A 22661-nucleotide genomic window follows, 5' to 3' on the forward strand; every position below is an offset into this window, starting at 1 on the left:
GCCGCCATCTTGGGGCAGGGAAACATGGGGGCGGCCATCTTGAAAGGGAGGTCACGTGGGGAAAGGGGCGGCCCCTGGAACCACAGGAGCCGCCATGTTGGCATCGGGCAGGCTCCTGGGGCCGCCATCTTAGGAGAGGCGGGGCCGCGACGGGCCAGGTGAGCAGGGGGGAGGGGTCAGGACGCCTGGGTTCAAATCCCAGCCCCGCCCCCACCTCCGGGAGCACCCAGGCGTGAGGGGGAGGGGCGGGGCCCCGGTGAGCGGCAGGTGCCGGCCCCGCCCCCCCACTATAAGGTCCCGGGCCCGGGTGGGGGCGGGGGAGGCACTATGGCCCGGACGCCCGAGAGCCGCAAGGGCCGATCCCTGAGCACCAGCAGCCGGGACCTGCCCGCCTGGAGGCGGTTCCAGTAAGAGGGAGATGGGAGGCCCCTCACCGCCCTGACCACTAGGCGCTACTGCCCCCCGGCTGGGGAGAGAGCCCAGGAATCCAGGCTCCCAGCCCCCTCCCCTGCTCTAACCACTAGGCCCTGCTGCTCTCTCCAGCTGGGGAGAAAACCCAGACAGGAGTCCAGGCTCCTAGCCCAACCCCCTGCTCTGACCACTAGGCCCTGCTCCCCTCGCAGAGCTGGGCAGAGGACACCAGGGGGTAACAGCCCTACTCCTGCTGCAGTGCAAGTGGCTCCCCTGCGCTGTGCTGGGGCAATTTCATACAGACCCCAAAAACTAACCAGGGGTTATGGGGCAGGTGGGGGATGATATGGGGGGGTGGTGAGCTGTGCAGGGGGGGCTTTGGGGAGCTGTGCAGGGGGGTATTTTGGGGCTGTTGGGGTTTGGGGAGACTGGGAGGGTATTTTGGGGGGCTGTGCATGGGGTGAAGGATCACAGACTCCTACAACCATAGTGTTTGCAGGGACTGTCAGTCAGCTATTAGGCCACCAGGCCGGATTTGTTGTCCAATGGCTCCTGCCTCAGCTCGAAACCCCCCAGCGAAGGTGTTTCCAGGACCTCCCAAGGCCTCGCCTCCATTATCCTGCTGCTCTGACCCTTCAGAAATGCTCCCCTAGAGTTAATCTCCACCTGCCGTGCTGAGTTCAAATCCATCGCCCCTCGTCTGCCCTCTGGGGCGAGAGAACAACTGGCCCCGGCTTTCCTTTGGCAGCCTTCCAAGGGTGTGAAGATGCTCTGGAGTATCCCCTTAATCTCCTCGTTTCCAAGCAAAATAGACCCAGATCCTGCAGCCTTTGCAGCTGTGGCTTGTGCCCAGCCCTCTGCCTGACTTTGGTGCTCGCTTCGGAATCCTCTCCAGTTTCTCCACATCCTGTCTAGGCCTTGGTGACCCAAACGACCCAGCTCTCCAGCTGAGGCCAAGCCAGTAGCAAGTAGAGTGGTGCTATCCCTTCCCATGATTTGCAGGAAACACCTCCCTTAATGCAGCCTAAAGTTGTATGTGTTGGGGTGTTTTTGCAACAGCATAGCCTTGCTGACTCATGTGGCGGGTGTGATCCACCATGATTCCCAGATTGCTACTGCCAAGCCCCTTTTCCTCCAGTCTGTGCATTTGGTTTTTCTTCCCCTTACCTTTGACTCCGTTAAATTTCATTTTCTTGCCTATAGCCTAGTACTCCAGTTCAGTGAGATCCCTCTGAATTTTAACTCTGTTCTCCAAAGTGCTGGCAACCTGCCCATGCTTTCTACATCTATATGCAAGTAGTTGATAAAGATGTTAAACAGTGGACCGAGAACAGATCCATGTGGGACCTCCTTCCAATCTGACATCAGTCCATTAAACACAAACCAAGAGTAACTGTTTAACCAATTCAATATCTGCTCAATGGTAGTTATGCCAAGCCCATGTTTCTCCAATTTATCAGACTGTCAAAATCAGGGCTGTCAATTGCTGCTAACACAAGCAATGAACACAACAAACTAACTAGATTGAAAAAGGCACAATTAATGGCAGTTTTAATCACACTGTTAAAAGATACCAGAATGCCAATTTACATTTATAATAAATATGTGGGTGACTTTAAGTTTTCAAATACAATGATTTCAATTACAACACAAAAAACAGTGTACAGCACTCACTTCTTAGCAATATTTTTATTGCAAATATTTGGGCTATAAAAAGTTGAACAAAAGCAATATTTTTTTATTTCTCAGACAGTGCAGTAGGGCGATTTCTTTACTGTGCGCAAGTGCAACTTGCAAACCTTAAAAAAAAAAAAAAAAAGTTTACAGAATTGCACTCTGTCAAAGCAATGTAAAACTTCAGCATCTAGCGGGCCACTCAGTTCCCCCTTGTTCAGCCAATCACTGAGAGAAACAAGTGCATTTACCCTTCCAGGCAGTAATGCTGCCCACTTCCTATTTACAATGGTTCCTGAAAGTAAGAATGGGGATTTGATTACTGGTTAACAGAACAGTTCAATTAAAATAGCAAATGAGCACCACTCAATTTTTTAAACTAGCGATTAACTGATTTTTTTTTCCCCATCATTTGACAGTCCCAGTCCAAACTAGGGATGTAATATAGTCGATTAACTGATGAGCAAAAGCTTAAAGGTTACTGCTATAGACCAGTGTTTCTCAACCAGTGGTATGAGTACACATAGAGGTACTCAAGAGAAGTCTGGGGGGGGTACATCAACACAACTGAAATTTGGAGAACTGAAATTTTGTTTTACATTTGACACCAATTTATTATTTTTGTACTTTTTACACTCATAAATTTCATCGCTCACCCAGCTATGATTTGTTTAAACAACTTAATGTGTTGTAATGGCAGAAAAAGTTGTGTGTCTGAAAACTGTAGGTACTGGGGGTACTTAATTTTTTTTTTTAAAGGGGGTACTTTATAAAAAAAAGTTGACACTGATATAGACTACATGCCTTTCCCTCTCCTCCCCAACCAGTACATTTTTAGCAGGCTGGCCAGCAGCCTGGCTCAGTTCTGGCTCATGCTGGCTGTGTCTACACTGGGCCACTTATTCCGGAAAATCAGCTGCTTTTCCGGAATAAGCTGCGAGCTGTCTACACTGGCCCTTGAATTTCCGGAAAAGCAATGATGCTCTACTGTACAAAATCAGCCGCTATTCCGGAAAAACTATTTTGCTCCCGCTCGGGCATAAGTCCTTATTCCGGAACACTGTTCCGGAAAAGGGCCAGTGTAGACAGCCCAGTAGTCTTTTCTGGAAAAAAGCCCCGATCACGAAAATGGCGATCGGGGCTCTTTTCCGGAAAAGCGCGTCTACATTGGCCACAGACGCTTTTCCGGAAAAAGGGCTTTTCCGAAAAAGCAGCCTGCCAATGTAGATGCTCCTTTTCCGGAAAAACTGAAAATGGAATAGTATTCCATTTTAAGCATTTCTGGAAATTCATGCCAGTGTAGACACAGCCGCTAGGTCTTGGACTTACCCCTGCTGTGGCTCTGCATTTAAAGCGTATTAGGAGCTAGGTGGGCAGGCAGCCTGGCTCAGTTCCGGTTTGCGAAGGGTCCGGCAGCTCAGACTCCCACCCAGACAGTGGCTACTGCCACTCCACACTGCTGCCCGTTTATCAGAGGCAGCAGCACAGGGAGGCAAGCAGCTGGTTGGCAAGAAGAGCTGGTTTTTAAACTGTCTCCCCTCACGGACTAGCAGCCACCCCTGGGGAATATAGAATAGTCAACTAACCCATCGTTTCTCAAACTGTTGCTCGGGGTCAGGAGCAACTTAGAGGGGGGTCGTGGTATCAGAAAGTTTGAGAACCACTGGTCACTAACCGATTAGAATTCATGAAGTTACATCTCTATCACTATTCAATTAGCTGACATTTAACATCCCTAATCCAAACCCTGGCTGAAGCTGTTATTAAAGCTAATGTTAAAATGACTTAATCTACAGGCTAAGGAAAGAGGTTCTGTATATCTGGCTAAAATGCTTAAATTATGCGAAAATACAAAGTTTTGGTTTAAAAGTCATAACATACATAGAATCCAGAATCGGCTCTGTCCTGAGTTAAGGTTAATGCATTGACTGAGACCGTTAAGATCTTACAAGGCTACGTCTACACTGGTAGCTTCTTGCGCAAGAACTGTTTTGAGAGAGTTCTTACACAAAAAGTCTTCCACAAGCGCGCGTCTACACTGGCATGTGCTTTTGTGCAAGACTGTCTATGGCAGTGTGGATGCTCTCTTGCGCAAGAAAGCTCTGATGGCCATTTTAGCCAGAGGGGTTTCTTGCGCAAGAAATTCATGTTTCCTGTCTACACTGCCCTCTTGCGAAAGAGAGCTTATTCCTCGTGGGGAGAGAAATAACTCTTCCGGAAGAAGCCCTGTTTTCCGACGCTAGACTGTAAATTTACTTGTGCAAGAATGCGCATGCAGTGTAGACACCTGGCAAGTTCTTGCACAAGAGCAGCTGTTTTTGCACAAGAAGCTGCCAGTGTAGACGTAGCCTTAGCGTCCATCTCTTTACGTGCATTCATCAAAAGTTCTCCTGGGAGTTGCTTTTGGGAAATGATTATCGTCCTGGATGCTGCTTTGGCTCGTGGTGCCTGGGACTTTTGGGTAGGTAGAGCCCCAGTAAGAGGCGGCCGTGTTAGTCTGTTTCAGCAGAAACAACCAGGAGTCCTGTGGCCCCGTAAAAACCAGCAAGCTTATTAGGGCACCCCTCTTCCCCCCACCCTGGGTTGCGATGCGGTCTGTGCTGGGCGGTGAATGATAATGGCAGAGTGAGGTGCACCTGCCCTTCCTCTGTGGGACTGGGATGTGCATCTCCCTTCCTCAGCCTTGCCCCCCTGCATCACCTAGCCCTGAACTGAACCAACCCATAATATTCCTGTCTCTCTCCTCCTCCTCCCCCCCCACACACTTGCCCCGCCTATCCCATAATAAATCCATCAGGTCTCCTGGGAGAATCGTTCCTGCCCACTGCAGGTGGGGGGTCAGATATGGGGGGGGAATGGGCTGGAGAGGAGACCCTAGGGAGGGGCATGAAGCACCTCCTGCCCCAGTTGTTCCAGGACTGGGGACCCCCCAAGGCTGACTGACAGGAGCTTATGCCCTAATAAAGGCCTTAGTCTGCAAGGGGCTGGGGGCTTTCCCCCATAGCGACAATCCCTCAGAGAAGCGGCTCCTCCGTGGTACTCCAGCTCCTGGTGGCCATGAAATGCCCCCCGCCCTGCTCACCCCCTCCAGGAAATCGCGCTGCTTAGAACCGGCCCAGCGAGGAGCCCACGGGGGCTCGGCCCAAATCTGTTCATGCTCGCAGAGTGACGCAGCCTCCCCTCTGCATCATGCTGGGTGGGCAGCTTTGTTCTGCCTGTGCCCTGCTCTGCCTGCCTGGGGGGTCCCTATGGACTGCTGCCCTGCACTGGAGGGGGTTTGCAGCTGGCTCTGGGGGGAATCTCTGCGGGCTGCTGCTGCTCACCTGGGTTTGGGGGGGTGCAGCTGGCTCTGACGGGGGCCCTGTGGGCTACTGCCCTGCCCTGCCCTGTGCTGGGGTGGGGTTTGCAGCTGCCTGGGGGGGATGCAGCTGGCTCTGGGGAGCCCTGCCCTGTGCTGGGGGGGCGTTTGCAGCTGGCTGGGGAGGGATGCAGCTGGCTCTGGGGAGCCCTGCCCTGTGCTGGGGGGGCATGCAGCTGGCTCTGGGGGTCCCTGCGGCCTGCAACCCCACCCTGCCCTGGGGGGGTTGCAGCTGCCTGGGGGGTGCAGCTGGCTCTGGGGGGGCCCTGCGGCCTGCAACCCCACCCTGCCCTGGGGGGGTTGCAGCTGCCTGGGGGGTGCAGCTGGCTCTGGGGGGGCCCTGCGGCCTGCAACCCCACCCTGCCCTGGGGGGGGTTGCAGCTGCCTGGGGGGGCGGTGCAGCTGGCTCTGGGGAGCCCCGCCCTGCGCTGGGCATTTGCATCCCGGGGAGCGGGGCCTGCCTGCAGCTTCCCGGCCCCCTCCAGCCCGGAGTTTGCAAACACGTGGCCGGCGGGGGGGCGGTGCACGATTGGTTGATCCCCCCCCCCCCCAACAGGCGCATGCGGCCGCCGCCAGGGGCGGGCTCGGGGCCGCATCCGCCCCCTGCAGCCGCTGCCGGCCCCGGGACTGAGGCCGGGACCCGCCCCAGGTACCGACCCCCCGCGCGGGTTCGCATCGCAGCGGCCCCTCGCCAGGCTGGGCCAACGTAATGGACCCGCTCGGGTTGCGGTGGGGGGCGCTGCAGGCTGCCCCGCCCTGGGCTGCGATGCGATGGGGGGGGGGAGGTTGTAAGCCCAGCCAGGGCTCCCTCGGGTTGCGGTGGGAGGCGCAGCAGGATGCGATGCGATGGGGGGGAGGATAATGGCAGAGTGAGGTGCAGCCCCCCCCCCCGTGGGATTGGGATGTGCCTCTCCCTCCCCCCTCACTGCATCTTTCCTCCTGCATCCCCCCTCACTGATCCCCTACATGAGCCAACCCATAATACTCCCGCTCCCCCTCCCCACTCGCCTCTGCCCTTCCCATAATCACCCCTCTGGTCCCCAGGGGGGAAGCCCCCCGGCCCGGATCCTGGCACTCTCGCTCCCTCCCCCCGCCTGCAGGTGAAAGGGCTGCAGGGATGTTGGGGGGGCTAATGGGGGCTGAGGAGGAGCTCCTGGGGGGCAGGGAAGGTCAAAAAGCCCCAAACATTTCAGAGGGGTGCCCCCAGGTTTGACTCTTCCCCCTGCCCACCCGTGGCCACACAACGCTGACCGTTCGGCCTTGCCCCCCCCAGGCGTCCTCTGGCCAGCTCCCCTGAGGGCCCAGCGCCAGCAGGGTGTGGTATGGCCGCAGTGTGGCAACAGGTGCTGGCTGTCGACGCAAGGTGAGTCGAGGGGTTTGGTGGGGGGGCGCCACAGGAGGTGCTGTACTGAGGGTTGGGGGGCTTGGTGGGGGGGGCGCCGTGCTGGGGGTTGGGGGGCTCCACAGGAGGTGCTGTACTGAGGGTTGGGGGGCTTGGTGGGGGGGCGCCATGCTGGGGGACTGGGCAGCAGGCTCTCCCTCCCTGGGGGGCTCTGGGCTGGAGCTTGCCATGGATCTCCCGTGGGGGCTCTGGGCTGGGAGTCACTGGGGGGGGCGCTCTCGCACAGGTACAACGCCTACCGCACCCCAGGCTTCCCGCAGTTCCGCACCCAGTACATCCGGCGGCGCAGCCAGCTGCTGCGGGAGAACGCCAAGGCCGGGCACGACCCCAGTGCCCGCAAGCTGTACCTGCGCCTGCGCGCCCAGCTCCTCGCCCAGCGCTACGGGCCCCTCTCCGAGCAGAGCAGCTTCCGCGCCTACAGCAATAGCATCGTCCGCAGCAGCCGCACCACGCTAGACCGCATGGAGGTACGGGAGAGGGGCAGCGGGGACACAACCATAAGTAATGTTGCACAGGGAGTGTTTGCCAGACACTGAGATGCAGCCACCTCTGGGGTAGAGCAGTTGGAGAACAGCCACGTATAACGCTGCCAGGGTATGGCTCGCCAGGCGCTGAGATGCAGCCACCTCTGGGGCAGGGCAGCTGGAGAACAGCCACGTATTACGCTGCCAGGGTATGGCTCGCCAGGCGCTGAGATGCAGCCACCTATGGGGCAGGGCAGCTGGAGAACAGCCACGTATAATACTGCCAGGGTATGGCTCGCCAGGCGCTGAGATGCAGCCACCTCTGGGGCAGGGCAGCTGGAGAACAGCCACGTATAACGCTGCCAGGGTATGGCTCGCCAGGCGCTGAGATGCAGCCACCTCTGGGGCAGGGCAGCTGGAGAACAGCCACGTATAACGCTGCCAGGGTATGGCTCGCCAGGCGCTGAGATGCAGCCACCTCTGGGGTAGAGCAGCTGGAGAACAGCCATGTATAACGCCGCCAGGGTATGGCTCGCCAGGCGCTGAGATGCAGCCACCTCTGGGGCAGGGCAGCTGGAGAACAGCCACGTATAACGCTGCCAGGGTATGGCTCGCCAGGCGCTGAGATGCAGCCACCTCTGGGGCAGGGCAGCTGGAGAACAGCCACGTATAACGCTGCCAGGGTAGGGCTCGCCAGGTGCTGAGATGCAGCCACCTCTGGGGCAGGGCAGCTGGAGAACAGCCACGTATAATGCTGCCAGGGTATGGCTCGCCAGGTGCTGAGATGCAGCCACCTCTGGGGCAGGGCAGCTGGAGAACAGCCACGTATAACGCTGCCAGGGTAGGGCTCGCCAGGCGCTGAGATGCAGCCACCTCTGGGGCAGGGCAGCTGGAGAACAGCCACGTATAACGCTGCCAGGGTAGGGCTCGCCAGGCGCTGAGATGCAGCCACCTCTGGGGCAGGGCAGCTGGAGAACAGCCACGTATAACGCTGCCAGGGTATGGCTCGCCAGGCGCTGAGATGCAGCCACCTCTGGGGCAGGGCAGCTGGAGAACAGCCACGTATAACGCTGCCAGGGTATGGCTCGCCAGGCGCTGAGATGCAGCCACCTCTGGGGTAGAGCAGTTGGAGAACAGCCACGTATAACGCTGCCAGGGTAGGGCTCGCCAGGCGCTGAGATGCAGCCACCTCTGGGGTAGAGCAGTTGGAGAACAGCCACGTATAACGCTGCCAGGGTAGGGCTCGCCAGGCGCTGAGATGCAGCCACCTCTGGGGCAGAGCATTCAGTGACATGTCCATCTTACTCTAGGACTTTGAGGATGATTCCCGAGCGCTGGGGGCCCGTGGGCACCGCCGCTCCGTCAGCCGCGGCTCGTACCAGCTGCAGGCGCAGATGAACCGCGTGGCCTACGACGAGCGGTGAGTGTGGCAGCACCAGGGGGCTCTGGCAGGGGCGCCCCGTGTCTCCCTCTGTGATGCAAACCAAAGCAGCCCTGCCCTGGATCCGTTCCACTTCAGCCAGGTGGCACCGCAGCCCCGGGTCTGGGCTCAGCTCCCAGCTGCCTGCCTCCCTCTCCCCTCGAGACATCCAGACTCCTGGCTGTCTGCACCCTGATCTCCTGGGGGAGCTCCAGGGCCTGCTCTAGCTCCAGCTCCCAGCCCCCACTCCCGACCCGGGAATTCGGATGTCTGCTCAGGGCTTTGTCACTGAGGAGGCGGGGGGAGGGGTTCTCTGCCAGGACGCAGGGGCTCTCTCTGGCCAGTAATTCCCCCCCCCCCCCCCGGTGTCTGTGCCCCAGGCCTCCCGGCAGCGTGGTGCCCACGTCCGTGGCGGAGGCGAGCCGGGCCATGGCGGGGGACACGACGCTGAGTGAGAACTACGCCTTCGCCGGCATGTACCACGTCTTCGACCAGCATGTCGACGAGGCCGGTGAGGAGGGGTGCGTTGGAGGCGGGGAGGCCGGGGAGGAGGGGTGCGTTGGAGGCGGGGAGGCCGGGGAGGAGGGGTGCGTTGGAGGCGGGGAGGCCGGTGAGGAGGGGTGCGTTGGAGGCCGGGGAGGAGGGGTGCGTTGGAGGCCGGGAGGCCGGGGAGGAGGGGTGCGTTGGAGGCGGGGAGGCCGGGGAGGAGGGGTGCGTTGGAGGCCGGGGAGGAGGGGTGCGTTGGAGGCCGGGGAGGAGGGGTGCGTTGGAGGCCGGGAGGCCGGGGAGGAGGGGTGCGTTGGAGGCGGGGAGGCCGGGGAGGAGGGGTGCGTTGGAGGCCGGGGAGGAGGGGTGCGTTGGAGGCCGGGAGGCCGGGGAGGAGGGGTGCGTTGGAGGCGGGGAGGAGGGGTGCGTTGGAGGCCGGGAGGCCGGGGAGGAGGGGTGCGTTGGAGGCCGGGAGGCCGGGGAAGAGGGGTGCGTTGGAGGCCGGGGAGGAGGGGTGCGTTGGAGGCCGGGGAGGAGGGGTGCGTTGGAGGCCGGGGAGGAGGGGTGCGTTGGAGGCGGGGAGGCCGGGGAGGAGGGGTGCGTTGGAGGCCGGGGAGGAGGGGTGCGTTGGAGGCCGGGAGGCCGGGGAGGAGGGGTGCGTTGGAGGCCGGGGAGGAGGGGTGCGTTGGAGGCCGGGAGGCCGGGGAGGAGGGGTGCGTTGGAGGCGGGGAGGAGGGGTGCGTTGGAGGCGGGGAGGCCGGGGAGGAGGGGTGCGTTGGAGGCCGGGAGCGGGGAGGAGGGGTGCGTTGGAGGCGGGGAGGCCGGGGAGGAGGGGTGCGTTGGAGGCGGGGAGGCCGGGGAGGAGGGGTGCGTTGGAGGCCGGGGAGGAGGGGTGCGTTGGAGGCCGGGGAGGAGGGGTGCGTTGGAGGCGGGGAGCGGGGAGGAGGGGTGCGTTGGAGGCGGGGAGGCCGGGGAGGAGGGGTGCGTTGGAGGCGGGGAGGAGGGGTGCGTTGGAGGCGGGGAGGCCGGGGAGGAGGGGTGCGTTGGAGGCGGGGAGGCCGGGGAGGAGGGGTGCGTTGGAGGCGGGGAGGAGGGGTGCGTTGGAGGCGGGGAGGCCGGGGAGGAGGGGTGCGTTGGAGGCGGGGAGGCCGGGGAGTCCCCAGGGTGGGAGGGCGCGGCGTTGGGGGCTCAGGAAGGGGCAGCGGCAAGTCATGCCATGGGGCCAGGGTGGCAGGAGGGCCCACGGGGCCAGGAAGGAAGCATGCGGCAGTGGGGCCCGAAGGACACCCTGTGTGGGGCACACGGGAGTGGAGGTACCGCCCCCCTAAGGGGCTCCAGCGGGGGAGGGTTAAATACACAGGTGGCGACGTGCCCCACGGAGGGGTGATGGTGGGGGGAGGGCAGCGCCCCTGCTCACACCCCCTCCCCAGTGCCCAAGGTGCAGTTCGCCAATGACGACAAGCACCTGCTGGCCTGCTGCTCGCTGGATGGCACCATCTCGGTGTGCCAGCTGGCGCCCGCCCCGCCCACCGTGCTGCGGGTGCTGCGGGGCCACAGCCGGGGTGTCTCCGACTTCGCCTGGTCCCTCTCCAACGACGTGCTGGTCTCCACCTCGCTGGACGGCACCATGCGCATCTGGGCCGCCGGCGAGGGCAAGTGCATCCGGCAGATCCCTGACCCCGACGGCGCCGAGCTGCTGTGCTGCGTCTTCCAGCCTGTCAACAACAACCTCACTGTGGTGAGCCCCCCGGGGTCCTGATCCCCCCCCGATCACCCCCCCAGGATCCCCGATCCCCCCCTTGAACTCCCGATTGGCTCCCCGACGGCGCCGAGCTGCTGTACTGCGTCTTCCAGCCTGTCAACAACCTCACCGTGGTGAGCCCCCCCCCCCCCCCCCCCCGCCCCCAGGCTCCCAGCTTCTCCCCAGGCCCCCGCTGGCGCTGAGCTGTAGTGCTGCATTAACAGCCACCTCACCACGGGGACCCCCTGCCCCAGACCTCCCAGCCTGGTGCCCAGCCACCCGCTAGGCCCCCAAACATCCTCCAGCCTCCCAACCAGCCTAGGGCCCGAGCTGCACTGCTGTCTGCCAGCCTGCCCGCGGGTGTGGGCAGTGGGGCCCGGGGCGCTGACGGCTCCGGGGTCCCTCTGCAGGTGGGCAACGGGAAGCACAACCTGCACGTGGTGAACATCTCCACGGGGAAGAAGGTGAAGGGCGGGTCCAGCAAGCTGACGGGCCGGGTGCTGGCGCTCTCCTTCGACTCGCCCGGCCGCCTGCTCTGGGCCGGCGACGACCGCGGCAGCGTCTTCTCCTTCCTCTTCGACATGGCCACGGGTGAGCCGCTCCCCGCGCAGCCCCTTGGGGCCGAGCCCCACCCCTCCCCCTTCCTAACCGCCTCCCCCGCCCTGCAGGGAAGCTGACCAAGGCCAAGCGCCTGGTGGTGCATGAGGGCAGCTCCATCACCAGCATCTCTGCCCGCTCCTGGGTGAGCCGCGAGGCCCGGGACCCCTCGCTGCTCATCAACGCCTGCCTCAACAAGCTGCTGCTCTACCGGTGAGGGGCACGGGGCCAGCTTCCTCGGAAGTCGGGCTAGGTGCCCATGGGTGGGGTGGGGGGCTCTCCCCTGGCAGTTGGGCTGGGTGCCTGGGGGGGGGGCTGGATGCCCATGGGCAGAGGTGGGGGGGGGGCTCTCCCTGGCAGTCGGGCTGGGTACCTGTGGGGGGGCTGGATGCCCATGGGGGGAGGGGGCTGGCAGTGCCCATGGGGGGGGGGGCTCTCCCCTGGCAGTTGGGCTGGGTGCCTGTGGGGGGGCTGGATGCCCATGGGCAGAGGTGGGGGGGGCTCTCCCTGGCAGTCAGGCTGGGTACCTGTGGGGGGGCTGGATGCCCATGGGGGGAGGGGGCTCTCCTCTGGCAGTCGGGCTGGGTGCCTGTGGGGGGGCTGGATGCCCATGGGGGGAGGGGCTCTCCTCTGGCAGTCAGGCTGGGTGCCCATGGGGGGGCTGGGGCACACTCAGCTCACCTGCTCCCCATTTCCCCCCCCCACAGGGTGGTGGACAACGAAGGGACCCTGCAGCTGAAGAGGAGTTTCCAGATCCAGCAGGGCTCCCACCCTGTGCGCAGCATCTTCTGCCCCCTCATGTCCTTCCGCCAGGGGGCCTGCGTGGGTAAGAGGAGGGGAGAGCGGGATGGAGGCTGAAGCCCCTTCTGCTTGGTCCCTTCTTCTTCCCACAATCCCCTGGGACAGCCTGTGATTTGCCTTGTTTGCTGCTCAGCTCCCTCCCAGAATCCTCTGGGGGTGGGGGGGGACCAGTCATCTGGGTTCTGAGGCCAAGTCCCAGGCAACGTGGTGCTCCAGGCCTGCTCTTGACTCCACCTTGTGGGGGGGAGAGGCTGGGCCAGGCCCCTGGGGTCCTAAGCCCCGCCCCTGACTCCTCCCCTTTGCAGTGACAGGCAGCGAGGACATGTGCGTCTACTTCTTCGACGTGGAGCGGGCCAGCCGGGCCATCGTGAACAAGCTGCAGGGGCACAGCGCCGCCGTGCTGGGCATCAGCTTCAACTGCGACGAGAGCCTGCTGGCCTCCAGCGACGCCAAGGGCATGGTCATCGTCTGGCGCCGCGAGCAGAAATAGGCTCCGCCCCTGGCGGCCCGGACCGTACTCCTCTCCTTGGGCTGGGCCTTGTGGACACCCCCATCCCCACTGCTCCTCCGTGCTGGGCCAAGGGGCTGGCCCCTGAGCCCCCCCTTGTGTCTTCCCCCCAGGCGTCTGCCCCTTGGTGTGGGGCCTTCGCTGCGTAGCCTGCTTCCCCCTACAAGCCAGGCTTCCTGCTGGCTCTGGCTGGGCCCCTCAGGCTGCTGGTCTGGCCAAGGCCTGCCCGAGGGCAGTGTGCCTCCTTCCTGGCATGGGGTCACATCACTTCACTTCTCAGCGGGGATCCCCTGGGGGGCTGGCCTAGGCTGCAGGCAGCAGGCGGGCCGACCTACAGCCTTGCTTGAAGCTGGTGGCTCCAGCCAGACACCAGCCTGGGGCAGTTCTGGTTGTGTCCCCCAGGGCCTAGCCAGCATGGTACATGCAGAGGCAGCAGCTGAGTGACCAGGGTTCCCTTACTCCCCAGGGGGACACTGCAGGCAGGTCCCTTTGGGGCTCACCTGCCATGGAGTTGAATGAAATGGGTGGGACATGAGAGTGCTCGCAGGGGGCCAAGCCGTGGTAGGGGCTCCCTCCGCCGTCCGCAGTCTGACTCCATACCACCCAGGCCCAGCAAGAGTCCAGGCCAGTGGGGCTCCAAGGAGCCCATTTAACCCTCACCTGGCACAGAGTGCTGGGACTGGAGAGGGATGGTTTGCCTGGCACTGGGCTACAGCCACCTCTGGGGTGGAGAGGCTGTCTGCACATCAGAGATGCAGCAACCTCTAGGGCAGGCCACCTGGGGCACAGCTGCCTAGCAAGTGTTTGCTACTTCAGCCCAGGAAGCAAACCAAATTCCTCCAGGAGACAAGACTGCTGGGCTTCAGTCCAGAGGCTGGAGTTACAGCCCCAGTCCGGCGTACGCCCCCCAGCCCAAATAACCAGCCACCACCACCAGGTCCAGAATCAAACCATCTAATTGATCGCAGCCTGGGGCCCTCCCGCCTCTGCTGCTCCCCAACCCCGCATCCCACCCCACCCTCCCCATCAAAACCCTGGTAGAAAAGTCCTTTTGTAAAACTGCCCCCACCTTGGTTTAAAAACACCCCCCCACCCATGACGCTGCTGTGGCGGTTGCATAGGGAGGCAGGGTCAAGTGCGGCTTCAAGTCAGAGTCCTGGCTCCCCCCCAAACCGGCAGCTTCCAGCAGGAGCTCTGTACGCAATAGGCAGGGGCTCCCCAGGGGTGGGGCAGTGCCTGGGGGCGCCATCCCCCACCACCACCTGGGAAACAACTGATTAAAATCCATGAGGTCCATTCCTATAAATCCCCCTTAGCTGGAGAGGGGGAGCAGGGAAACAGGCCCCGCCCTGTAGAGTACAAGTAGGCAGGCAGGGCAAGTCCGAAGGAGGGCATAAGCCCCCTCCTCCCGCACGGAGCCCTGCACAGTGGCGGCTATGGGTCCCAGGCCCCCGGCAGGGCGCGGGGGCTAGAAGAGGTACTTCCGGCAGGAGGCAGCCCCACACTTGCACTCAATCCGCATCCGCTTCTTGGGGGAGCCAGCCAGCCCGCCAGCCCGGCCCAGGTTGGAGTCCATCCGTGTGCTCTCTGCATCCACTGGGTCCACTGTGGAGAGGACAAAGGGCATCAGGGGAAGGAGCCCACCCTGGGCTAGCCCAAGCAGAGGATCCTGACTGCCCTGCAGGCACTCACCCTGCATGTTGTAGTCAAAGGTGAGCTCCTCCCCGGCCCGGATGTGCCGCGTGGCGAAGAGCGCAATGCGGGGCAGCCGCTCGTCTAGGTTGTCGATGAACACGTTGTACACCTGCAGGTTGGGGTCACACTGGGCCAGGGGACAGAGGGAGAGAGGGGGTAACCGGAGTGAGGCAAAGCTGCCGTAGCCCAGCCCCAGGTCGGTTGGTCACTTAAAACAAGGCAATTGGCAACTGAATGTCCTGTTTGCCCCAAATTGGGCCCTTGTCACTCCTCAGCAGGACAGGCTACATTCACACAGGTTTATTTAAGCAGTGATCTAGTAATTACGTTATTTATTAATGAGCGACCGGATTTCAGTTATTAATATTAATACATTTTCTTATTCTCATTTAGAAATATCAATAAATAGGACAATATGATGTATTAATATTGATTAATTATTAATATACAGCCTAGCTTTCAGCGTGGAAGGATTCGATTTTCATCAGTCACTACTGGTAAATATCAGTTGCACTGCACAGCTAGGCAAAGTAAGTAACATGCTGCTGGAAGGATATTTACTTGGTGTATCTTGAGGTGTTGTGTTGACAATTTGTGCTTTAATGTCTATAAAATTTTAATTTTTTGGAACTCAGTATCTTGTGTCATTAAATAATTGTAGCCTGGCCTCTCTTCCCCTTAGCTGACTGCCCCGTCCCCCAATAACATCCCACAACTGTGAAAATGTAAAGCTACAGAAATCAGGAAAAAATATTAAAAATAAACATCAATTTTGTCCATCAAAATTATAAAAATGAATTCTGCCAACCCTACCTACATAATTAGTATCTTAATACCGTGTGTTAGTGTAATTTGTTAATACATTAATACAACAAGAAATTACACTAACAGTGTATTATTAGTTATAACATAGGTTATATATTTGGGTTTTTAAATTTTACTTTTTTTTAATCATGTTAGGATTTGGTGAATATGATATTATTTAGTTTTGGAGGTCTCAACTCACAACTTGTGTCAAGTTCAATTTGGATGGAAACCAACAAAAAATGCACAACAATTTTAAATTAGTTCAGTAAAAACCACTTTAAACTGTGGAAATGCATAATAAGAAACAAAATTGAGTTTATCAAAACATGTTTTGCATTTAAAATGGAGCTATTGTTCATTAAATGACAACTACCCTAAAATATGTTTGCATAACATGGTTTTACACTGAAAACGGAATTATTTTTCATTATTTAAAGAAAACCTACCTTCAATGTGCTGGGTATAAGGGAAGGAAATAGTAAAGTTTACCAAAAAATGTTTGCATTTAAAACCGTTATTTTTAGTAAAAGGGACATGGTGGGTGAGGTAATATCTTTTATTGGACCAACTTCTGTTGGTGGGAGGGACAAGGTTTCGTTCTTCACAGAGGCGGTGTCTACACTGGCGCGATCTTGCACCAAAGCGGCCGCTCTTGCGCAAAAACTTGCTGCCTGTCTACACTGGCCGTGTGTTCTTGCGCAAGTAAACTGACGTTCTGCTGTAGAAAATCAGGGTTTCTTGTGCAAGAACTATGATGCTCCCGCTCAGGAATAAGCCCTTTTGCGCAACTGTTCATGCACAAGAGGCCAGTGTAGACAGGTAACATGAATTTCTTGCGCAAGAAAGCCCAATGGCTAAAATGGCCATCAGAGCTTTCCTGCGCAAGAGAGCGTCTACACTGGCACGGATGCTCTTGCTCAAAAGCACATGCCAGTGTAGACGCTCTCTTCTGGAAGAGTTTTTGTACAAGAAGCTGCCAGTGTAGACGTAGCCAGAAAGTTTCTTCAGGTCTGGAGAAGGTAACCAGAAGTTATTTTTAATTCTTAATTTATTATTTAATTATTTCTAATTACTTCGATAAAACAACCTTAAAATACCCTGGAGGCATAAAAAGTAGTTTATCAAAATATGGTTTGCATTGAAAATAGTTATCTGTACTCAGTATAACAACATTTTCTGAATGTGCTAAATACAAAAGGAAATAGGAATATCAAAATGCAGTTTGAATTTAAAAGGGTTTTATTAAACCAAGGGAGCATTTTCTGTCATTAGTGAATGTGAACTGACTATTTCTAGCTTCAATGTCTTTCAGGATTTTAGATCTACAAGTTGATCCTCTCTAGTTCCACACTCTGATTGGACAACATCCGTGGTCCGGCATGATGGGAGTTAGCCAGATGTCCACTGATCGTGGGTGTGGCCAAGTTTCCGTGGTTCCATAAAGTTTGTGGACAGCCACCAGTCCTGGCCCTCAGTGTTCTGTGCTGTGATTTAGCTCTAATTTACCCCAAAATGTCTTCTAACAGCCCCGTGAGCAGTGGCAGTCATGCTGCTGGCAATATTGACCTCCTGCGATTCAGCAAATTCTCTGGTTCGGTACCAGTCAGCTCTCGAGGATGCTGAACTAGAGAGGTTCAACCTGTAGTAGATCTCACTCTCCCCCACCAAGTTTTTATTCAGAGCCTGGGAAATGAAAACAAGCTTTCCTGCTTTGACCACTCCTCGTGGGTTTCTTATCTGGCAATGAACTTGCCACTGAACTGAACTAAGTAGATGAACTGAACCAAAGCAAATATTCTCCCTGCAAAATGTGTGGTCCGAGCCACCGACTTCCACAGCTCAGCATTCTGCCTTTCTTTCCGACTGCCATAGCGGATACACTCAGCTGTACAGTTAAATGAGATTTCCCTCGATTTTCGTAAGTGATGGGCTTGGTACGTTGACTGTCAGTGTTTCAAACTTAATTTTAAATACTTTTTTTTAGAAAAACATTATTTTGATTGTATTTTAAAAAGGGGGGGGGTATGTTTTGTTTCTTTTTCAGTCACTAATTTTTATTCACCCACCAGCTGCCCCCAGCCTCACCCTTCCCCATGGGCTCCCCCACTCCTCTCCGGAGCCTCCCCACTCACGCTGTGATTTACGAAGTGTGAAATGTTGCCATAGTACGCAGCATCCACTGTGTAAACATCCTCCACGTAGTCCAGATCAAAGAGGTAGGTAGCACCCTGGCGGTCATAGATCTGCCCTCGTCGCTCCGCCTCTTCTGATGTGATAATCTGGGAGGGGACAGGAGGGGTCGTGATGGGAGGACAGCACTGGAGGACTTTGTGTGGCTGTTCCCAGATGCCCCACCCCAGAGGAAGTTGCATCTCAGTGCCAGGTGAGCCATCCCCTTAGAGCAATATGTGCAGCTCTTCCCCAGCTGTTCTGCCTCGGAGACGGCGACATTTCAGCACTAGGAAACCCATTCCTGTGTGGCCTGTGTGTGGCTGCTGTCCCACCCAAGCAGTGGCTGCATCGCAGTGCCAGGCAGGCCCCCGTTTCATGACATTGGGTGCAGCTGTCCCCTGGCCGCCCCACCCAATAGGTGGCTGCCTGGAGCTCCCTACCTCTCCCACGTACTCCATGACGAAGCTGTTCTTGCGGATCGTCTCCAGGGTGCGCACGCCCCAGCCACGCCCGTTGGCGGTGCGGAAGATGCACAGGTCGTAGCGGATGCCCCGCTGCACCACACGGTTGGAGCACTCTGCCCCGCAGCGGCACCGAGAGTTGCACTCGTAGATGGGCAGCCCCGCCCGGATGCGGACCTGGCCCAGCTCGTTGTAGGCGAACTTGTGGTGGGAGGCACCGGGGCAGCAACAGCCGGCGGCGGCCTCGGCCAGACAGTTGCGACACTCGCAGCCCACCGCCACCTGGGTGAGGGAGATGCCCTCGCCCACCTTGTACTCGTTGATGTAGATGAAGTCCCGGGGTGGCCCGTCCAGATCCACCTCGTTTTCCACCACGATGTGCCCCTTGTGGTTGCGCTTGGCGTTCAGTTGGCGCTCCCAGTGCCGCAGGGCCCGCCGCTGCTTGGCCTTCTGCACCACGTAGTTGGCCACGCCCTGGTCCAGCCAACGGGCATTCTTCTTGGGCTTGCCGTCCCGCCGGATCCAGGCCTGCTCCAGGTCCTTGTGGAACTGCTTCAGCAGGCCCATGCAGTGCAGGTTCTTCCGCGGCTCCCAGGTGTTCTCGGACTCCGGGTAACCACGCCACTTCACCAGGTAGAACTCCTCCTCCTGCCAGCAGAGCCCCCGTCAGCCAGGCCCTCTCTCGGGGTGGAACCCGGGCTCCCAGCTTCCGGCTCCCCTCCCAGAGCCAGGGAGAGAATCCAGGAGTCCTGGCTCCTGGCCATCCCCCCGTGCACACACACTGTTCTAACCACTGGACACCCCCCAGAGAGAAGCTAGGAATTTTAGATGGCTTCCACAGGGTCTTTACCAGACACACTCCAGCACCCGGCTGTTTATGCACCAGGCCTGTCTCAGAGCCCACCCAGCGGAGGTAGAGAGAGGAAGGTGCAGGCAGAATCAGTCCCAGGCAGCGCCATGTGTTTGGGGGTGCCAGGCAGAGGGGGTGAGAATGAGAAGGGTGCTGGAGGAGGAGATCAGAGACAGAACACTGGTAGGCAGAGGGGAGCAGGATGGGGGGGGGGGGGCCCAAGGGAAGGAGATTGTGCTGCATGAGAAATCAGGAGTAGGGGAGGATCCTACCAAGGGTGGGGGGTAAGAACTGGCGGCTCAGGGGAAGGGGATCTGGACTATGACGGGGAACTCAAGGCTGGAAGAGCTGGGCTGTGGGGGAGATTGCAAGCAGGGGTTTCTAAACTCTGGGAGTGATCCGGGCTATAGGGTGGGGAAACTGGAGGCTGGAGGATACAGGCTGAAAGAGGAAGGAAAGTATGGGAAGGAGAACTGAACACAGAGGTTTCAGGGGATCTGGGTTTAAGGGCAGGAATTAGAGACAGGGAAATCCAGGCTGCTGGGGGTGGAAACTGGAGACAGGGGGATTGGAGGTAGGGGGAATCTGGGCTGCCGGCGAGAGGGTGGGGGAGGAACAGGGAATCTGGGCTGCCCGAAGGGCGGGGGGGGGTGAGGAATTAGAGATAGGGGGAATCCAGGCTGCCGGGGTGGGGGCAAGACAATTGGAGGTGGGAGGAATCCAGTCAGGGGAGAGGAATTGGAGGTCGGCTGCAGTGGGAATTGGATGTGGGGGTTTCTGGGCTCTGGGGGGAATCCAAGCTGCGGAGGGGAATTGGAGTCGGGAGATCTGGGCTGTGGGGTGAAAGAATTAGAGGCGAGAAAGAGTGAGGCTGCGGAGGGGAATTGGAAGCAGGGGGTCGGGCTGCAGGAGTGTGGCGCTTTCCCTGCTGCAGGGGTGGGGATCCTGGAAGGGATCGGGGTTGCGGGCTGGCAGACAGACTCACCCGCACTCTCTTGTAGTCGCACAGGAACTCCACCTCGAACTGGCTGAGGTTCCTGCGCGTGATGCCCAGCGAGGGGCAGCAAACCCTCTCCAGCCGGCACAGGTCCTGCAGCTGCGACCACGAGGACTTGCAGTATACGACACAGCCTGCGGGCACAAGGGACGACTAGGGGGCTGGTACTGTCCTGGCAGGGAGGGAGCCCAGGGCTGGGGTTGTAGGGAGCTGCAGGTTGGGTGTGAGGGGCCGGGACAGGGGGAGCGGCTCACCCATGCAGAGCACGTGGTTAGCATGAGCGCCCAGGGAGAGGTCGCCGTGCCTAGTGAGTACTGGTGTGAGCATCTGCTGGGGGTCAAGGGTTCACCCACATCAAGGTGTGGCCGGGCGGCTGGTCTGAGCATCCAGGAGGTGGCCACCCCGTATCCAAAGGTCTGTGGGTGTCCAGGGGCTCACACCATCCTGGGGCTGGTGTGACCGTCCGGAAAAGTCAGTCTGAGTGTCTGGGGATGGATTGCCTTGTGCCAGGGCGTGAGCGTCCACGGCAGGTCACCCCAAACCAGGGGGCTGGCACGAGCACACGGGGCATCAACCCATGTCGGGGCAGGTGTGTGCCCAGAGGGGTCGCACCGTGTCGGGGTTAGTGTGAGTGTATGGGGGGGGGGCAGGTCGGGGTGGGCGGGAGCATACGGGGGGATGCGCCAGGTCGGGAGCGTACGTGGGGGGGGGGGTTGCCAGGTTCGGGGGGTGTGCCAGGTTCGGGGGGGGGGAGCGTATGGGGGGGGTTGCCAGGTTCGGGGGGGGGGCGCGTACGGGGGGGTTGCCAGGTTCGGGGGGGGCGGGAGCGTACGGGGGGGGCTGCCAGGTTGGGGGGGGCGGGAGCGTACGGGGGGGTTGCCAGGTTCGGGGGGGGAGCGTACGGGGGGGTTGCCAGGTTGGGGGGGGCGGGAGCGTACGGGGGGGGTTGCCAGGTTCGGGGGGGGGGGAGCGTACGGGGGGGGTTGCCAGGTTCGGGGGGGGGAGCGTACGGGGGGGGTTGCCAGGTTGGGGGGGGGGGGAGGGGGGTGTGCCAGGTCGGGGGGGGGCAGCAGCGTACGGGGGGCTGGAGCACATGGGGGGGGCAATGCCAGCCTGCCAGGCAGGGGTGCCCTGTGCCAGGAAGTGAGGGGGCCCCGAGGGGCCCCTGCGGGTCACGTGCGCCCCTCCCCCCGCCCACTACAGGCTGCCTGGTTTCCCGCCCTGCGCGCGAGCAGCAGCCCCGCGCCCGTTCCAGTCGCGCGCGCGCTCAGACTCGCCCCTGCCCCCCCCCCTTTAACGGTCGCCGCGGGCCGCCTCGCGCGCGGGGAAAGAAGGCGGGGGGGGGCGGGGAGAGACTCTCGCGCCGCAACTCGTAGCAGCCCCCCTCCCTGCGCCGCCCCCTCCCGCCGCGCGCCCTGCTCGGCCTCGCGCCACGCTCCGCGCGCGCCGGCTTCCCTCGCTCACCTTTTAAATTTTCCGCCATCTTTTTTTTTTCCCCCTGCAGCCACTGGGGCCGCCCGAAACTTTTCCTCCCAGGGGGCGTGGCCGAAGCGCGGGGGGGAGGGGAGAGCGGCGTGCCCCGCCCCCTCCACCGCGGGCGTTCTTATTGGGTGGCCGACCTGACTGACGTGCCCGCCAGCCAATGGTCGCCGGAGGCCCCGGCAGCGGGCCTCATTTGCATCTCCCACAGTGCCCCGCGCCGCCGTGCACCCTCACGACTCGCGGAAATGGCCCCAAAGGCACCAAATTAACCCGTTTTCTCCCAGTGCGAGTCACAGGCCGCCATGCGGGGCCAGCCCGACGCCACGCAGGGTGGGGAAGGGAGAGAAAGGTCCTCACCCTAGCCTAGAAGTGTCTCCCCAGCCCTAAACACCATGTCCCCTCTCCCCCACAATGCAATTCTCCTCAGCCAATGGGTGTCCCTGGCACTAGTGGGGGATGGGGGTTGATGTCACCCATGCGCCAACGTCAATTGGGGGGGCTGGTGTCACCCATGCGCCGACGTCAATGCTGGGGGGGGCGGTTGGTGTCACCCATGCGCCGACGTCAATGCTGGGGGGGGGGCGGTTGGTGTCACCCATGCACCAACGTCAATGCTGGGGGGGGCGGTTGGTGTCACCCATGCACCAACGTCACCCATCACCAACGTCAATGCTGGGGGGGGCGGTTGGTGTCACCCATGCACCAACGTCTATGGGGGGGGGGGCGGTTGGTGTCACCCATGCGCCAACGTCTATGCTGGGGGGGGCAGTTGGTGTCACCCATGCGCCAACGTCAATGCTGGGGGGGGCGGTTGGTGTCACCCATGCACCAACGTCTATGCTGGGGGGGGGGAGGCTGGTGTTAACCAGGCACCAACGTGGTGGTGGGGAAGCTGGCATAACCCATGCGCCAATATCAGTGCTGGGAGGGAAGGTTGATGTCACCCATGCGCCAACGCCAATGCTGGGTCCCCAGGCATCACCAGCAAGGTGCCAATGACAAGGCTGGGGAAAGGGTGAGAAACTCCAACACCAATGACAAAAGCCACCTTGGGAGCTGGAGGTGCGCGGGGGGGGGGGGGGGGTTCCAAGTGCTTGGCTCCCGGGCTGGCACTCTGAGCTGTTGCCCAGTCATGGGAAAGGAAAAACCTGGTTGGGTGGTTTTGCAGGGTGGGGCGCAAGGCCTGGTAAAACTAGACAGGAAAGGCCCCCCCCTGCCTCGTTCGCCAGTTCTGTGCCCCACCCCAGAAGCGGCTGCATCCCTCCGCCAGCCAAGCGAATGCCCCGTGCTTTGGGATTGCTGCCATGAAAGCAACTGGAGAAACAATTGATGGTA

At 60.0% G+C, this 22661-nt stretch overlaps 2 protein-coding genes across 6 annotated transcripts; one reads left to right on the plus strand and one right to left on the minus strand.

The window, feature by feature from the left end:
• Positions 1-32: 32 nt before the first annotated feature.
• Positions 33-15187, plus strand: WDR13 (WD repeat domain 13). Of its 4 annotated transcripts, none has more exons than XM_075918606.2 (10): positions 33-158; positions 6717-6806; positions 7072-7312; positions 8620-8729; positions 9110-9240; positions 10646-10953; positions 11367-11547; positions 11625-11766; positions 12261-12379; positions 12660-15187. In XM_075918606.2, exons 2-10 carry the CDS (start codon positions 6766-6768, stop codon positions 12842-12844), a joined length of 1458 nt encoding a protein of 485 aa, XP_075774721.1. In that variant the 5' UTR covers positions 33-158; positions 6717-6765; the 3' UTR covers positions 12845-15187. The 4 variants fall into 4 exon arrangements, with proteins under 4 accessions (XP_075774721.1, XP_075774723.1, XP_075774722.1 ...); XM_075918608.2 differs by lacking the exon at positions 33-158 and adding an exon at positions 239-407; XM_075918607.2 differs by lacking the exon at positions 33-158 and adding an exon at positions 5951-6092.
• Positions 13892-21458, minus strand: SUV39H1 (SUV39H1 histone lysine methyltransferase). 2 transcript variants are annotated; one of them, XM_075918627.2, is made up of 6 exons: positions 21309-21458; positions 19833-19978; positions 17977-18645; positions 17497-17643; positions 14555-14684; positions 13892-14467 (listed from the first exon to the last, which is right to left on the minus strand). In XM_075918627.2, the coding sequence occupies exons 1-6, from the start codon at positions 21325-21327 to the stop codon at positions 14331-14333; spliced, it is 1248 nt and encodes a 415-aa protein (XP_075774742.1). In that variant the 5' UTR covers positions 21328-21458; the 3' UTR covers positions 13892-14330. The 2 variants fall into 2 exon arrangements, with proteins under 2 accessions (XP_075774742.1, XP_075774741.1); XM_075918626.2 differs by having other exon boundaries at positions 13892-14684.
• Positions 21459-22661: the final 1203 nt, after the last annotated feature.

This window comes from Pelodiscus sinensis, chromosome 18 (genome assembly GCF_052426305.1).
Source record: "Pelodiscus sinensis isolate ZL-2025 chromosome 18, ASM5242630v1, whole genome shotgun sequence".
Lineage (NCBI taxonomy): Eukaryota > Metazoa > Chordata > Testudines > Trionychidae > Pelodiscus > Pelodiscus sinensis.

Excerpts from the sequence above, each read along its gene's own strand:
- WDR13 (XM_075918607.2), top strand. The coding sequence starts at position 6,004 with ATGCGGCCGCCGCCAGGGGCGGGCTCGGGGCCGCATCCGCCCCCTGCA. Across the intron at positions 6,093-6,716 it reads GAGGCCGGGACCCGCCCCAG|GCGTCCTCTGGCCAGCTCCC; the intron begins GTACCGACCCCC and ends TGCCCCCCCCAG. Across the intron at positions 11,548-11,624 it reads CCTCTTCGACATGGCCACGG|GGAAGCTGACCAAGGCCAAG; the intron begins GTGAGCCGCTCC and ends CCCGCCCTGCAG.
- SUV39H1 (XM_075918626.2), bottom strand. Across the intron at positions 18,646-19,832 it reads GCGACTACAAGAGAGTGCGG|GAGGAGGAGTTCTACCTGGT; the intron begins GTGAGTCTGTCT and ends CTCTGCTGGCAG. Across the intron at positions 17,644-17,976 it reads TCATGGAGTACGTGGGAGAG|ATTATCACATCAGAAGAGGC; the intron begins GTAGGGAGCTCC and ends GTCCCCTCCCAG.